Below are 14,907 nucleotides of genomic sequence, written 5' to 3'. Positions count from 1 at the left end.
GGGTCACCATGAACAAGAGTGAGGTGAAATATTCTTTGTTACATCTTTAAAAAATAGTGTGCTATAATTTAAAACTCGCCAACTTTCCTTTTCTTTCTGCGAAAATCTCTAGTGTAAAATCTCTTGTGACGTGCAGACAATCTATCAGCTTTTAAGGATTTAATAAGAGCAAGTTATGAATGCCATGGAGAAGTAGCCGATCCGTTTAAATTTCTATCAGAAACATAATATTCCATTTCCTTATACGTGTTAATATCTTGTCTGTAAACAACAATCTTTTTACTTATTTAATCAAACGTCCTCGATAAATGTCATTAAACTTTCAATGTTTGTCTTTTATTCCGCTGCGAGCACCTGTACCGTAATGCAATGATTAGACGCACATCAATTTTCAAAGTGCGCCTGGCGTTACCGTGTTTTCACCATATACTGTATATAAAGGGTTTTCACAAACGACGGACCACATGGCCGCAGTTAAATCTCCACTGTTGCTTCCTTTCTGTAAAATCCACACATCATTTTATTACATACTTTAAATAAAAGACACAATGCACCTGCTTGACTTTAGCTTGTCAGCTAAAACCTGTCACAATGTGGGGTGAGGAACGAATGTGCAGAGGCCAGGCGAGCCGTCGGAGTGAGAACAATGAAACACAGGAAGTGCTGCTAGAGGTCGCTGCTTGAATTGAACACACTGAAATCCACACAGTGCACACATGGAGCTGTAGGAGGCTGAGCCCCGCTGTCTGCTGGGAAACTGTGGAGACCACCAGTGTCTCACCATGGCCATACGAGATGAAGGAGAAGACATGTAGGTCAGTACTGTGTCATGATTACAAAGTAACAGCAGCTGCCATTAGTGTGCACAACTAAGCTACAGGTCCACAGACACTGTTTATCTCCAACCTGCCTGCCTTGTCTCTTTTCCTCTGCAGGTCTGTGCTGCCACACGGCGTCATCACATCTGTATAAAGTCTGATCCCAGCATCATGCCTCTGTCGGACTTCCTGGACGGCCTGAAGGACAACCCATACTTCGGGGCAGGCTTTGGACTGGTTGGGGTTGGCACAGCATTGGCAGTGGCCAGGAAAGGTGCCCAGGTGGGGATGGTCTTCTTCCGCAGGAACTACATGATCACTCTGGAGGTCCCCAGCAGGGACAAGAGCTACCACTGGCTGCTGAGCTGGATCACCAAGCACGCCAGGCACACCCAGCACCTGAGCGTGCAGACCTCTTACCTGGCACATGAAAGCGGACGGGTGCACACGCAGTTTGACTTTCACCCAAGCCCCGGAAACCACATCATCTGGTGAGAGTTAAGGCATACTTGATTACATGTAGGTCTGCAGGGTATCAATACGCTTTACACACTTGTTTTTAAAGCGTTGCATCAGGTTTGAGGTGTACGACATGAGATTATAGAGATAACACTGTAACGTGAGGGTTCAGTGTGGGGTAGTTGGATCACTCTTGTAAAGCAACAAGATGGAAACAGATCACTTTCTGACCTTAATGTTCTTTACACTGGTCATCTACAACACGCACTTCCTGCTTCTCACTCTCTTGTGACTCAACTAACCAATAAGAAGCCAGAAAGGCCTCAGACTAAGGTAAAGGTGAAAGCACTACAGAGGCAGGATCAACACATCGATACTCCTGTTCTTATGAAATATTTAAATTATGAATGTATAAACATAAATATGTTAATTACTGTAAACATTATAAACACATTTTTAGTAAATTTACATTAGAATATATGAACTTGACCTTCGTTTCAACCTTAACATATCTACATTTATGAATCAGTTAACTTATAGCATGTTGTGGTATTGTCCACCATTGTGCTCTGCAGGTATGGGAGGAAGTGGATCAGGGTGGAGAGGACCAGAGAGAAGCAGATGGTGGATCTGAACACTGGAACCCCATGGGAGTCTGTCACCTTCACTGCTTTAGGCAGAGACAGACAAATCTTCTTTAATATCCTACAAGAAGGTAAAAAGCTACAGTGTGTACCTAGAGATTCTTGTCATATGCACTAGTGTTGTGACCTTTATCCACTTATAGGCAATTCAGTGCAGCTGTAAATCATGTTTTGTAGCAAGAGAACTGGCCCTGAAGCAGGAGGAGGGGCGGACAGTGATGTACACAGCCATGGGTGCTGAGTGGAGACCCTTTGGATTTCCACGGCGACGCAGGCCCCTGAGCTCCGTGGTCCTGGAGGCTGGTGTGGCTGAAAAGCTCGTAGACGATGTGAAGGACTTCATTGGAAACCCCAAGTGGTATACAGACAGAGGTACAATATACCAGGGCTCAAACGTATTTGTTCGGTATATATGAAAGTTGTCTTCCAGTGATTTATATTGATATTATCTAAATATATATTTATGTTTTACTGTCATGATCACTTCTATTGTCAGATGTAATGGTTTTGGCCTTGTCGGTGTCTGTGCATGTGCTACAGCATGTGTACAATTTTGTTGTTGATCAGCTTTGTAAAGCACAATCCTCTGTCTTGGTCACCTGAACTATTTTTATCTTTGCAGGCATCCCCTACAGAAGAGGATATCTGCTGTATGGACCCCCAGGATGTGGAAAAAGTAGCTTTATGTGAGTGTGCTAGTACTTGAAGTATTGCTGTAGATGGACTAAGTCAAGTAAACCCTATTGTGTATGTTCTCATCATGCGTCTGTGAATCTTTCTGCTTCAGCACGGCACTGGCTGGTGAGCTGGGCTACAGCATCTGTCTGATGAGTCTGAGTGACCGAACCCTGTCTGACGACCGTCTCAACCACCTCCTGAGCGTTGCACCGCAGCAAAGCATCATACTGTTGGAGGATGTGGACGCAGCCTTCGTCAGTCGAGACACGCTTACCCCAGAGAGTAAGTAGAGCTGGGGGAAACTTGGTTTAGGGTTAGTTGTTAGAATCTTTCATCTTAATGAATCTTAATTATTTTTCACTTTTATCAATGTATTGAGAAATATATTTTTAATAATATGATTTTTCATTCATCCACAAGTTAAAATTGGCAGCGGCTGTTCTTAGTGTTTCATGTTACCTTTGTCTTTGCCTCACAGACCCTCTGGCCTATCAGGGAATGGGAAGACTGACCTTCAGTGGTCTGCTCAACTCTCTGGATGGAGTGGCTTCCTCTGAGGCCAGAATAGTTTTTATGACCACCAATTTCATTGACAGGTAAGCCTGGATGGGTATTTGTAAACAAAGTGCTGATAGTAAACGTCATTGGCCATCACTGAACTCTGCAGTTCTCCTCAGCTCTACAAAGCTCTTTTGCCTATTCTTCGAATTTGATTTAGTTTTCCATCCTGCACACACTTTCCCCCTGAGTCTTGGTTCCACTCACAGCAGTCAGCTGTCACTGTCTGCCACAATGACCCTGTTCAAACCTTTAATTTGGGTGTTCTGATCACAAGTTAACAGCCTCAACGGGATATTTCTTAAAAAAAATTAAAATTCACTCATTATCAAAGCCCCGACAGTCATATCCAACTGGAAATAAGGTCATTTACACCGTGTATTCAGCCTAAATGTCCATCTGGAAGTGCTTAAGCTAGCGGATGTAGCCACACGAACACACACCCCACGCGTGCCTTTGGGCGAGAGTGTGTGTTTCCAGTGTCTGTGCCCGGTGTGCCCTGTATGCAAAACACCGACAAGTGTACAATTCCGTTCAGTTCTTTATGAAACCAGTGGGTCAGACGATGTAAAACCAGCTCTTCAATCTGACCCAGGACACCTTTGTGTTCACATTACTGAAAGAATGTGGCCACATATGTTCCAGATCACCTCCGAATGTGGTTTGAGTGATCAGAGCTCAAATTCATCCTCAATGTGTCGTGTGTGTTCAAACTATCCAAATGTGATTGGATCACCTGAGACAGATGTTAATACTGAGTCAGGGCCGTTGCCAGCGACCATCTCTCTCTCTGGCCAAAGTAGATAGTTAGTTCTTGGGCTGCCCCAAGTGTACAAAAAACAAGTAACTTCAAAATATTAAAACAATTTTAAAGTTTAAAACAACAATTGAACAACAGAATTATAGTTATACTATATAACTGGTTTATTCACGGCCTATCTATATGACTTTGACATTTTTTTTTTGTCAGTGATGTTGATTGAGAGCTCTCTGCTCACAGGTTGGACGCAGCGCTTATCCGACCCGGCCGTGTGGATCTGAAGCAGTACATCGGCCACTGCACACACTGGCAGCTCACCCAGATGTTCCGGCGGTTCTACCCAGGAGAGCCTGCTTCTGAAGGAGAGCGGTTTGCAGAGCGCGCGTTAGCTGCCCACTCTGAGATCAGTGCTGCTCAGGTGCAAGGACACTTTCTGCTGCACAAAATGGACTCTGCAGGATCTATAGACAATGTTGGCCAAATCAAAGGATGATGAGAAGAGGATGTTTGGAGTTGAATAAAGAGAAATATGAGAAACATAAATAGTTTTCACCATTTGTTTCCAGTTGAAAGTATATTAGTATTATTATTATTATTAAAACAAATGTGCTATGATACCATAGACTACATGATACCAATCTAAAAGCCAATTGACTATCAGCTGACAACAAATCAGCCTCTGGGGGTAAAGACCAATATTTTAGGTTTTTGGTGTAAAGACTGGATATTTGGGCCAAGACTTTGTCTTCTGTTCACTGTTTACAGTCCAAGAATTCAACATTTCACATTACAAAACATAAACAGCTATGCTTTTTGTAGGTGTTTTAGGTCCTGTTGTGGAAAATCTGCTGATCAGTGCCCATTCATCAGTGAAGGAAGCGTTCAGGAGCCCTTTGACGTCTTATGCTGAAATATTTATTGAAGCTTGGCCAAGGAGAAAATCAGAATTCATCCACACAACATCTGTGCATGATGCTATCTCATATTCTGAAGTCTGCTTTCCTGCAGTCACACTTTAAACCCCAACAGATCATTTAATCTACGGGTCTGCTTGTTCCTAAACAATTAAATGTATTTTCTAGTTATGGAGACAGTGTTGCGAAGTCTCATATCTGTGATGTCTAGGGAGTGAAGCCTTTGACCTTCGCCAAGCTCTCCCACTTCTCAAACACAGCAGCCTGTTGCACTCTGCCCCAGAGAGGACAAGAGACAGTGTCTATGAAAAATCCATGACAGGTCCAGATGACATTTTGGTTCATCTCTACCAACAACTATTGGCATCTTAAAGGTCCAGTGTGTAAGATTTAGGTGAAAGGTATTTATTGGCAGAAATTGAATGTGAAATAGTGATGTTTTCACTGGTGTGTATGAATTGTTGTTTTCTCTACCGTAGAATTGTCGCTTTATATTTAAATACTTAATATTTGCATGGGGGGGGGTCCTCTCTGTGGAGGCCACAATGTTTTTTTTCTGTCGTCCTAACTGGACAAACTAAAACCTTTTGAGTTTTCATGATAACTGAAGTTCACCACAGGTTCTCTTTCATGTTGGGAAGGGGAGGGTGAGATGCAAAGTATTTGTCTGCAACATGAAACGTCACCTCTAGATGTCCCTAAATTCTACACACTGAACCTTTAATGCAGATAAATTAAAGAGCACATACTTGACATTACAGTGTTTACTTCTCCACCAACCGTTTACCTATAGGGAACCAAACATGGTTGGTCAAACTAGAAGAAGAAACCAGATGGCTTCTGGCCCCAAAGTCCCTCAAATTCAGACTCTGAGTATTCACATCTATTTATAGAGATGAATATGATACTAAATAGATTTCCATCATATACGATACTGTGCAGAAACTAGACCAGAACTTATTAGACCAGAAACTCACAAGTAAAAGTACTAGTCTTCAAGATGACAGAAATTTTACACATTTCATTCAAAAAGCCCTAAAGCACAACATCTATGATCTCTACGCTCTTCACATAGTAAGGTTGAGACCTTTCACAAATGGTGACTGTGGAGAGAAGAAAAATAAAACCCCAATAGAGGCAGACTCAAATGGAGCAGAGACCAATTGATTTTCACACTTATAATAAAACCACAAGTATAATTTATTTAAAATTGTGCTTTCAGTTATGCAATGGAGAGAAAGCCAAAGATAACCAATGTGGTTTGATGTTCTTCCCAGGGAGAGAGACAGTTCCAGAATACAGAGATGTACTGTGTATTTGAATCTAATATTGTTTAAATAATATAAGGTTTAAAAGTCTCTATTGTCTCTTTTTGTCATCAAGAACATCGACATCATAGTTAAGACATTCATTTTTAAAAAATGTATATGTAGTACATGGAAAAGCACCACTGCAAAAAGTATTGTTACAATGCATTTGAGCAATATTTGTCTGGATTATGTAGTTTTCCAAGTGTTTTAGATACCCAGCACACTAAACAGGACTCTCTCATTTATTTTGCATTTCATGTATATGAGTGGAATGACCTTCTACCCTTCCAGTTCCTGGTAGATCCTTGAGAGCTGGGGTGGAAGGGTTAATCATTCAGCGAGACATGACTCCTCCCTGCTTAGCTACTCTGGTCTGGGCCCATTGTTTATACTATTTTTCCATCATCATGGCTTCAGGTCTGTTCCGATGCTTAACAAAAAGGAATGGCGGCTGGCTGCTGCCATGCCCCATCGCCGCGGTCCGGTTCCGCTCCAGGTTGAGAAGCACCTCATCTGCCCCGGGGGTCCTCTCCACCTTCCAGGACAAACCTCGGACTGTGAAGGACCTGCCACATGTCAGCTTCTTGGAGATGATCTACAGAATAGCGTTCCAGGGTTTCTACAACCGTGTGCATGAGTTACAGGTATGCCAGCTGCAGCACATTGCTTGGCATGGTGTCCTGAGGTCACATATTTATATATTCACCAGGCTTCTATCACAGTGATGCATCCTTGTTTTAATCTGCATCCAGTAGTGTACACTGGATGTTTTAATGCATAGCAGAAATCCCTGTTTTGACTCTGCTGTGCTTATTTCATTTGCCCCAGTGTCGATGCATACGAGAAAGTTTCAGGCCTCCTGTTGAATTACCTTGGTTCCCATGGTAACCCCCATATAAATAGTGCTAATCTCCGCTCACTCTCACAGAGGAGAGGATTGTTTCCCCTGCTTTCTGTTGCCATCAGTCATGCCTAAATAATTACACACTCACATGCTCTGCTCATTCTCTATACATTTTCCTCGTCACGAGTTGTGTTCACATCAGTAGCATTTCTATTTTTTTTCTTCTCACCTAATGATTTCTCAGACTGCTTGTGTATCTGCTAATTCATCTCTCTTGCCATTAGATCTATGAGAAGCAGCGCTATGGGCCCATATACAGAGACGGACTGAAGGCGGTATCCGTGAACACGCCAAAGCTGCTGGAGGAAGTCATGAGGAATGATGACAAGTTCCCATGTCGAGGAGACATGTCGCTGTGGAGAGACTATCGGGACATGAGAGGATTTGGCTACGGGCCTTTCACGGTGTAAGATAGAAAAATGGATGGAATGATGGTGACCTGTTGGTGATTGACGTTTATAATCCAGACATTTAATATTACCATGTTGTCTCATGCTAGCTGTCAACTTTCCAACCCCAATATTTTAATTGAATTATTAAACCTAGAGTAATTTAAATGTTGAATCAGGTCTGGGGACAAATCGTTTTTAGGGGTGGTGTGGAACACGTTTGGTGAGATGAATTTGATTTGGATTTGGATGAAATCTAAATTATTTGATCTTATGAAAAAAAGTCAATGTTTGCATTCCAAATGGGTCTAATTGGATTTCTAAGCTGCAGTGTCCATAATTGATGGCTTCTGTTCCCAGGGAGGGTGAGCAGTGGCACAACCTGAGGGCGATGCTGAACAAGCGAATGCTGCACCCAAAGGACTCTGCACAGTATGGTGGTGCTATCAATGCTGTGGTTACAGACTTCGTCAAGAGGATCTACTTTCTGCGCCAGAGCAGCCCAACAGGAGATCTGGTGACCAACGTGGCCAATGAGCTCTATCAGTTCTCACTAGAGGGTTTGTAGAAAATCTGAAAGACAATAAAAGCTGCACACTCATGTTGGGATTATTCTACCTGAACGTGGCACCATTAAATGATGTGCCTTTGGGCATTCAATAACTTTGACTGTCAGAAAAATATTGAATTTTAATATTGTTGGCAAAATTCAATTCATTATGAAAATAACTCTGGCGTTGCTTCCTTTTGAAATGTTTTAGCAGTCTGCTTCAGGCAGGCCATGCTTGGAGGTCGAAAGAGCTTGGTTATGCAGAATGTCTCCCTGGCTAGGTGAGCATGAGAGGTGCACCTTTCTTCCAGGAGAAGTGATAAGGAAGAGAGAGAGAGAGAGAGAGACCCACTTCTCCTCCAGGAGAACTGAGTCAGAGGGGGAACTGGGGTTTTATTGGCCTGGTGACCTCACAGGCACACAGTGACAATAGTAGCCGGAAGTTGGGTCCAGGGGCAGGTTTCACACCTAGGCGAGAAGATAAAGGACTCTGGGAGACTGAGTTGTCTTCATAACAAAGGAGACATGTGGTGGCAGGCTTTGGCTCCACACGCAGCCCCATCTATTGTTCACCAACAGTAGGTCCCATCACTCAGGCTCTACTAAGTGCACTTGTTCAAATTAATGGTACAATTGCTCAAATCAAATAATAATAATAATAATGATAATAATAATAATAATAACTGTACTGGTATAGCACTTATCTAAACAAAGTTACAAAGTGCTTCACAAGAACAATAATAAAATCCATGGCTAGAAGAAGAATAAATTATGGTGTCATCAAGTGTTTCAGCCTATTAATCACAATACCGTTGAGAGAGGCTAATGGTAATCTGACTGGCTACTGGCTTGTATGGCAGTGCTATGAAAGCCATGTGGTCCGCTCAGTAGATCAGACGTCATTACCTCTCTGTGCCATTTTTATTCTATTTATTTATTTGTTTTTAAACTAAATTGAACTAAATACCTACTCTCATAGGTTGCAGAGTCAGAAGCTATCATATTAAACCCAACAGTTCCCACAATGAGCAGCCCTTTGGTGACTGTGGACGGGAAAAACTCTCTCTTTAACTGGGAGAAACCTCTGGTAGAACCAGACTCAGTGTGGGCGGCCATCTGCCTCGACCGGTTGGGGTGAGCCGAGAAAAATGGGGAAAAAGGAGGTGGGTGACAATGAGGGAGTAGAATAGAGAGAGAGATGGGGTGGTGGGGTCAGGGGAGGGGAGAGGGACCTCAAGAACATATACATGAACTCTATAAGTCTCATTATTGGTATTGATGGTTGTTATCTGGTATGAAGACAGGTTTTGATCATTTTGATGTTTTTCTGATCTTCCTTACTCACATTGAAGTATTATTATCCTTACACAAGTATTGCATGTTTTATTATAACTTGGTGATGCCTATTTTTGACTCTTAATGCTGTAATATTACAAATATCCCCATTGTGGGACTAATAAAGTATTACATGTATCTTATCTCATCTTATTTCTTAACCATCTCCACTCAGGTATTGCTTCCATTCTGTTTGAGACCAGGCTTGGGAGTCTGGAAAAGGAAATCCCTGCAGGTACACAAGACTTCATCAACGCCATAGGTGAGATGTTCACAAACAGCATGCCTGCAATGATGACACCCAAGTGGAGCCGCAATCTGCTGCCCTACTGGAAACGCTACATCGCCGGCTGGGATGGCATCTTCACTTTTGGTGAGTTGAACAAAACAAGCGCAGCAGAGGTGTTGAATAAAGTGGACTTCCTGTTTAGATGTTAATTTGGTGTGTCATTACTCAAAGTTCAGTGATGTTTATTTGGGGAAATACACTGTTTCGTTTATTCTTTGACTCAAAAAATTATTGTGAAGAATTAGATGAAAAACATGATACCACTGTCAAAGCTGAAGAATATCAAACTACAGAACCAGTGCTGGCCAACTGATACTGTACATTTGGTACCAATTGTCGGACTATAAAAATCTCTGATATCAATGTATTGACTAATATTCATTTCATTTATACTTTTCATTTTCCTAACTTTGTTAAATGGCCTTTGGTTCCTTTAAATGTGCAACATAAATCCATGTTATACACTATCATTTGCATTACTACTGTACTATTTGACATACTAAACTACAAATGTAAAGGAGCTAGTATCTCAATTTGGTACAAAGTATAATTTGTCTTTGTTTGAGATTAATCGTATATTTCTGTTTCCCCCCATTTCATAGCCTCATTGTACAATGATGACAGTGGCATCAATCCTCTCATCTAACTTTTTGCAAGAAAGCGAATGACATATTTACCAAAATATAAAATTATTTAGCTTTTATTTAACTTTAAAACACAGAAGAAAATGTTTGAGGCATTAATTTTGTCTGTACATGGATGCTAAATTGAAACACATTTCTGCACTTATACTAGCTAAAGTGCTGATTGATAAGAAGATGGAGGACATTCAGCGGCGTGTGGACAACCGGCAGGATGTGGAGGGAGAATATCTCACGTACCTCCTCTCTAACACTGAGATGAGCCTGAAGGACGTGTACGGCAGCATCACTGAGCTCCTCTTAGCAGGAGTGGACACGGTAAATATGATACATCAAGTGTTAGGGCCATGTTGAAGAAAAAAAAACTGAATGATGTTGTGATATTACCAGAATGAAGTCATAATTTTAGGGAAATAAAGTCGTAACTTTAGGCTATTTGTCATTTTACAGGGAGAATATTGGAAGATCAGGCTGTTCCCTGTGTTCAAATAATAAATAATTTAAGGACTACTTAATATTTTGGCTCATCAGCATCACATTATCATAAGTAAAAAAAAAGTTTTAATCTCATAAAATAACACAATTATTCTCGTAACATTACACTTCCTTATCCTTGTAATGGTACTATTTTATTTTCTTAAAATGTAGACTTTATTCACATAATATTATGAGAATAAATACAGCCCTAATACTTGTATTAATATTTGTACTTTGTTATGACTTTGAACAGAATTGTAGAAGAATACAAAAAAGCTTTTAGCTTTTATGACCCACTCTGAACACATCTTATGCTATTGCTGGTTTATTTAAGATGTCACAATGTACATCCACAGTCACCATTCTGAGATGTCACCGCTCATTTTCTGCAGCATAAACATTTTAGTTATGAGAAGATGCATAGCTCTCTCTGCCTGTCTTCTTATTGGCATCTTTTTGTTTTTTAAGACGTCCAATACCCTCACTTGGACTTTGCACCTGCTGTCCCGGGAACCCCAGAGCCAGGACAGACTGTATAAAGAAGTGTCCAACTTCGTACCGGCAGACCAGACCCCCTCTGCTGCAGAGGTCACTCGGATGCCATATTTAAGGGCTGTCATCAAGGAAGCACTGAGGTAGAACTGGTTAGAGAGGATAAGGTGTTGTGATGGGGTTCATTAGCCAGAGTGATGTAAAAACATGGAAATACATGGTATTGGAAGGGGATCTAGATGAGTAGTCTTTGTTTTCTTGATAAGATTTTACATATTTGTCCAGAGGAAACAAAAAAATGAATCTTTCTCGTTTGCAGGATGTACCCTGTGGTTCCTATAAATGGGAGGATCACTTCAGAAAAGAGCGTTGCTATTGGTGGATATCAATTTTCAAAGAAAGTGGGTTGTTTTTTGAACCTTTATCAGACATTTTGTATTAGTTTTGTGAGCACTTTTATTATAACTTAAAGAAAAAAGTAACCTTTTAGAATAGTAGTATAAGTTTATAATGTGTATAATATCAGAATTTCATGATATCTCCACTATGGCTTCTCCAGACTGCTTTCAAGCTTTGTCACTACGCCATCAGTCACGATGAAGACACGTTCCCAGAGCCATTCACGTTTAGGCCAGAGAGATGGCTCCGTGATGGCCGCCAGATGCCACACCCCTTCGGCTCCATTCCGTTTGGCTTCGGAGTGAGAGGCTGCGTCGGTCGCCGGATTGCTGAGCTTGAGATGTACATGGTTGTTTTTCAGGTAAGTGACAAGTGGGGAAAAAAAAAACTTTTAAAAACATCTCCTGAAAACACAGGATCAATAGAGTGCCTGAAAACGTCGCTTCAGTTCTCTTTCAATATTATTGACTACATAAACTACATGAAAGTGAAACAAACATCCAGGTATTAATTAGTAATTCATAACTATAAGAAGCTTTGTTAATCTGCTTCACTAGGGTTGTACAGATGTGTTTAATTGACCAAATAACCCATCAAGTGTCATCAGATTCTGGTTCAAATGTTGCTACACAGAAACCCAATGGAAAATATCCCATTGCTCAAAGCAATAAGTTGATTGTGATACGAAAGACCTCTGTGTATGTAAATGTTTTTGCTGTCAGTATTGATCCCCGTCCATACTGACATCCTCGAAAATCCATATCACATGACCGCTCTGATACACTGGGCACATGCCGACGTACACAGATTGTTTGAATAGCTCATCTCTTACACATGTAAGCAGTTGTATCATTGTAAAATGCAGAATTTAACTGCACAACAGTGTAGATGAAGCCTATGTGTGAGCAACATAAAAGTGTTTTGTAGTATTTTCACCAATAATGACACATTAAACTGGTTTGTCTTCTTTTTGGCCACTGGAGGGCAGCAGAAGAAGCATCACATAAAACCAACTTGCAAAATTGTTGTAAATGTATTTGAAGTAAATTATTTATTTATACATCCAGCACACGCTGTTATAGTCTCTGATGTCAACTCCAATTCAATTTCAGCAAGTCTTCAGAAAACCTTTTTTCCTGTGTTCACCAGCTGGTTGCTTACTTTGTTTGTGGCCAGTTAAATTAAGGAATGAGCTGATGCATGCAAAATGCTCAGCAGAGCTGTGGAGAACAATAATTATTTTACAATAAGAAAATTAAACACAGAAATACAGATAAGTGCAACTTTCAGGTTTAGACAGGTTTTAGGATGTCAACATAGCCTCGTGGCATTATCTTCTCATTCTGTCAGGTCTATAATAAAGTGACTTCAGTAACTCCATATTTCTTTTTGTCCCTCCCAGCTAATCAGGCTTTTCGAAATCAAGCCAGACCCAACGATGGGAGAGTTGAAATGCATCAGCCGCACTGTCCTGGTTCCAGATCAGCAAGTGAACCTGCACTTTGTGTCCAGACGACGTGAAAACGCAACTTGATTTGTGTTTGGTTTTAAAGCAAATGTTGTGTCTGAGTGTTTCTATCTGTTTTTAAGAATGTCTGACTCTAGCAGCAGATTTGCAAGCTTAACCCTATCAAATATAAAAATAAAACACATGTTTATCTATATACATATACAGAGATACCGACTAATGCTTCTGAATGCTAGCAGTATCATAAACATACATCAATATCATACACCAGCAAGATGCATAGTTTTTTTTATTAAATATAAATGATGCTGTGGTTACATGGACATTTTATTTTTTGTTTTCTTATAAAATGGTCTCCTTCCTTCAAAAAAATTATACTGAAGGTCATGTCTGAGCTTCCACTTTCATGCAAATAAAAAAATATTTAGTTAGAAGTCTTTGGTTATTTTCCATTTGCTCACTTAATTTAAAATAAAACATAGAAGCTGAATTGTATTATTTAATAATTATTCACAACACAAGGAGATGTGGTGATTCATTGTGTGTGTGTGATATAGAAGTGAATCCAGCCCAGCCTCATTTCGATTCCCTCTATAACAAATACATTGTTCATTTTCAGTTCTTATTGATGCCCTTAAGGAACTGACATTTGGCTATTTTCGTGCGGTCGCAAGAAGGTCCGCTGTGTCTCCCACAATCTCAGGAGCATGGAGGAGATATCAGGAGACCGGCGTTACACAAGGAGAGATGGACAGGGCCGTAGAAGAGCATCAACTCAGCAGGAGGACGGTATCTGCTCCTTTGTGTGAGGAGGAACAGGAGGAGCACAGACAGAGTCCTACAAAATGACCTCCAGCAGGCTACTGGTGTGCGTGTTTCTGACCAAACTGTGACAAACAGACTCCATGAGGGTGACATGAGGGCCCAACGTCCTCTAGTGGGACCTGTGCCCCTAGCCCAGCACCGTGCAGCTGGATTGGCATTTGCCAGGAGAACACCAACAGAATTGGCAGGTCCACCACTGACTTCCTGTTCTCTTCACAGCTGAGAGCAGTTTCACTCTGAGCACATGTGACAGATGTGAAAGTCTGGAGAAGCTGTGGTGAACGTTAAGCTGCCTGTAACAACATGATGGTCTGGGGAGGTTTATCCTTGGAGCGTAGCACAGACCTGCATGTCATAGCCAACAGTCTCCTGAACACTGTTAGGTACCGGGATGAAATCCTGGATTCCTCCTGGTGCAGGACAATGCTTGGCCTCATGTGGCCAGAGTGTGTAGGCAGTTCCTGGATGACTAAGGCATTGATGCTATTGACTGGCCTTCACGTTCCCCTGACATAAATCAAATTGATTGGCTTGGAGTCACGGATCTGTCACAGGAGAAAAATGTGTAAACTTACAATAGTTGTATCACTTTTAAGTTGAAGTGTTGTGCAGGTTATCTTATTTATAATTAAAAAACCCTTTACATCAACTACACTGAAAATATAGATGCAACCTCAGCTCAACAAAGTTATCACACCTGCAATTTAAAGTTAAGCCTTGATTTTTCCGGGTTCTATCTAATGTGTCATGGCTCCACATGGTGAGGAACTGGAGGCTGGAGTGTGCTGATAAGAGGCTGAATGAATGCAACAGGAGATGACACCATGGGTATGAATGAATGTGACTCAATGAATACTGAATGAAAAGATCCCAGATCAGAACTCCTGACCTCCAGATGACGAGGATCCCTAACACACTGCAAGAATCACACTTGAGTTTGTAAAGAAAAAATAAATAACATGGCCAGGTACAGTATGTCTACTGACTCCAATCTAAT

General features: G+C 41.1%; 2 protein-coding genes across 2 annotated transcripts; both read left to right on the top strand.

Annotated features, from left to right (window-relative positions):
- The first annotated feature begins 648 nt into the window (after positions 1–648).
- bcs1l (BC1 (ubiquinol-cytochrome c reductase) synthesis-like) lies at positions 649–4,460 on the top strand. Its single transcript, XM_020099630.2, has 8 exons — positions 649–815; positions 936–1,309; positions 1,853–1,992; positions 2,099–2,293; positions 2,544–2,607; positions 2,709–2,881; positions 3,078–3,195; positions 4,158–4,460. Exons 2-8 carry the CDS (start codon positions 990–992, stop codon positions 4,408–4,410), a joined length of 1,263 nt encoding a protein of 420 aa, XP_019955189.1. The 5' UTR covers positions 649–815; positions 936–989; the 3' UTR covers positions 4,411–4,460.
- A 2,058-nt stretch (positions 4,461–6,518) lies between these two features.
- On the top strand, positions 6,519–13,514 carry cyp27a1.1 (cytochrome P450, family 27, subfamily A, polypeptide 1.1). Its single transcript, XM_020099627.2, has 9 exons — positions 6,519–6,785; positions 7,270–7,451; positions 7,795–7,994; positions 9,495–9,692; positions 10,404–10,567; positions 11,195–11,361; positions 11,538–11,619; positions 11,778–11,978; positions 13,020–13,514. Exons 1-9 carry the CDS (start codon positions 6,549–6,551, stop codon positions 13,149–13,151), a joined length of 1,563 nt encoding a protein of 520 aa, XP_019955186.2. The 5' UTR covers positions 6,519–6,548; the 3' UTR covers positions 13,152–13,514.
- Positions 13,515–14,907: the final 1,393 nt, after the last annotated feature.

Source organism: Paralichthys olivaceus, chromosome 10 (genome assembly GCF_024713975.1).
Source record: "Paralichthys olivaceus isolate ysfri-2021 chromosome 10, ASM2471397v2, whole genome shotgun sequence".
Classification (NCBI taxonomy): domain Eukaryota; kingdom Metazoa; phylum Chordata; class Actinopteri; order Pleuronectiformes; family Paralichthyidae; genus Paralichthys; species Paralichthys olivaceus.
This window is presented reverse-complemented; position numbering and strand designations above follow the sequence as displayed.

Coding starts and splice junctions, on each gene's coding strand:
- bcs1l (XM_020099630.2), top strand. CDS start 990: ATGCCTCTGTCGGACTTCCTGGACGGCCTGAAGGACAACCCATACTTC. Junction 1,993..2,098: donor CTTTAATATCCTACAAGAAG/GTAAAAAGCTAC, acceptor CATGTTTTGTAG/CAAGAGAACTGGCCCTGAAG. Junction 2,882..3,077: donor AGACACGCTTACCCCAGAGA/GTAAGTAGAGCT, acceptor TTTGCCTCACAG/ACCCTCTGGCCTATCAGGGA.
- cyp27a1.1 (XM_020099627.2), top strand. CDS start 6,549: ATGGCTTCAGGTCTGTTCCGATGCTTAACAAAAAGGAATGGCGGCTGG. Junction 7,995..9,494: donor CTATCAGTTCTCACTAGAGG/GTTTGTAGAAAA, acceptor ATCTCCACTCAG/GTATTGCTTCCATTCTGTTT. Junction 9,693..10,403: donor GGATGGCATCTTCACTTTTG/GTGAGTTGAACA, acceptor CACTTATACTAG/CTAAAGTGCTGATTGATAAG.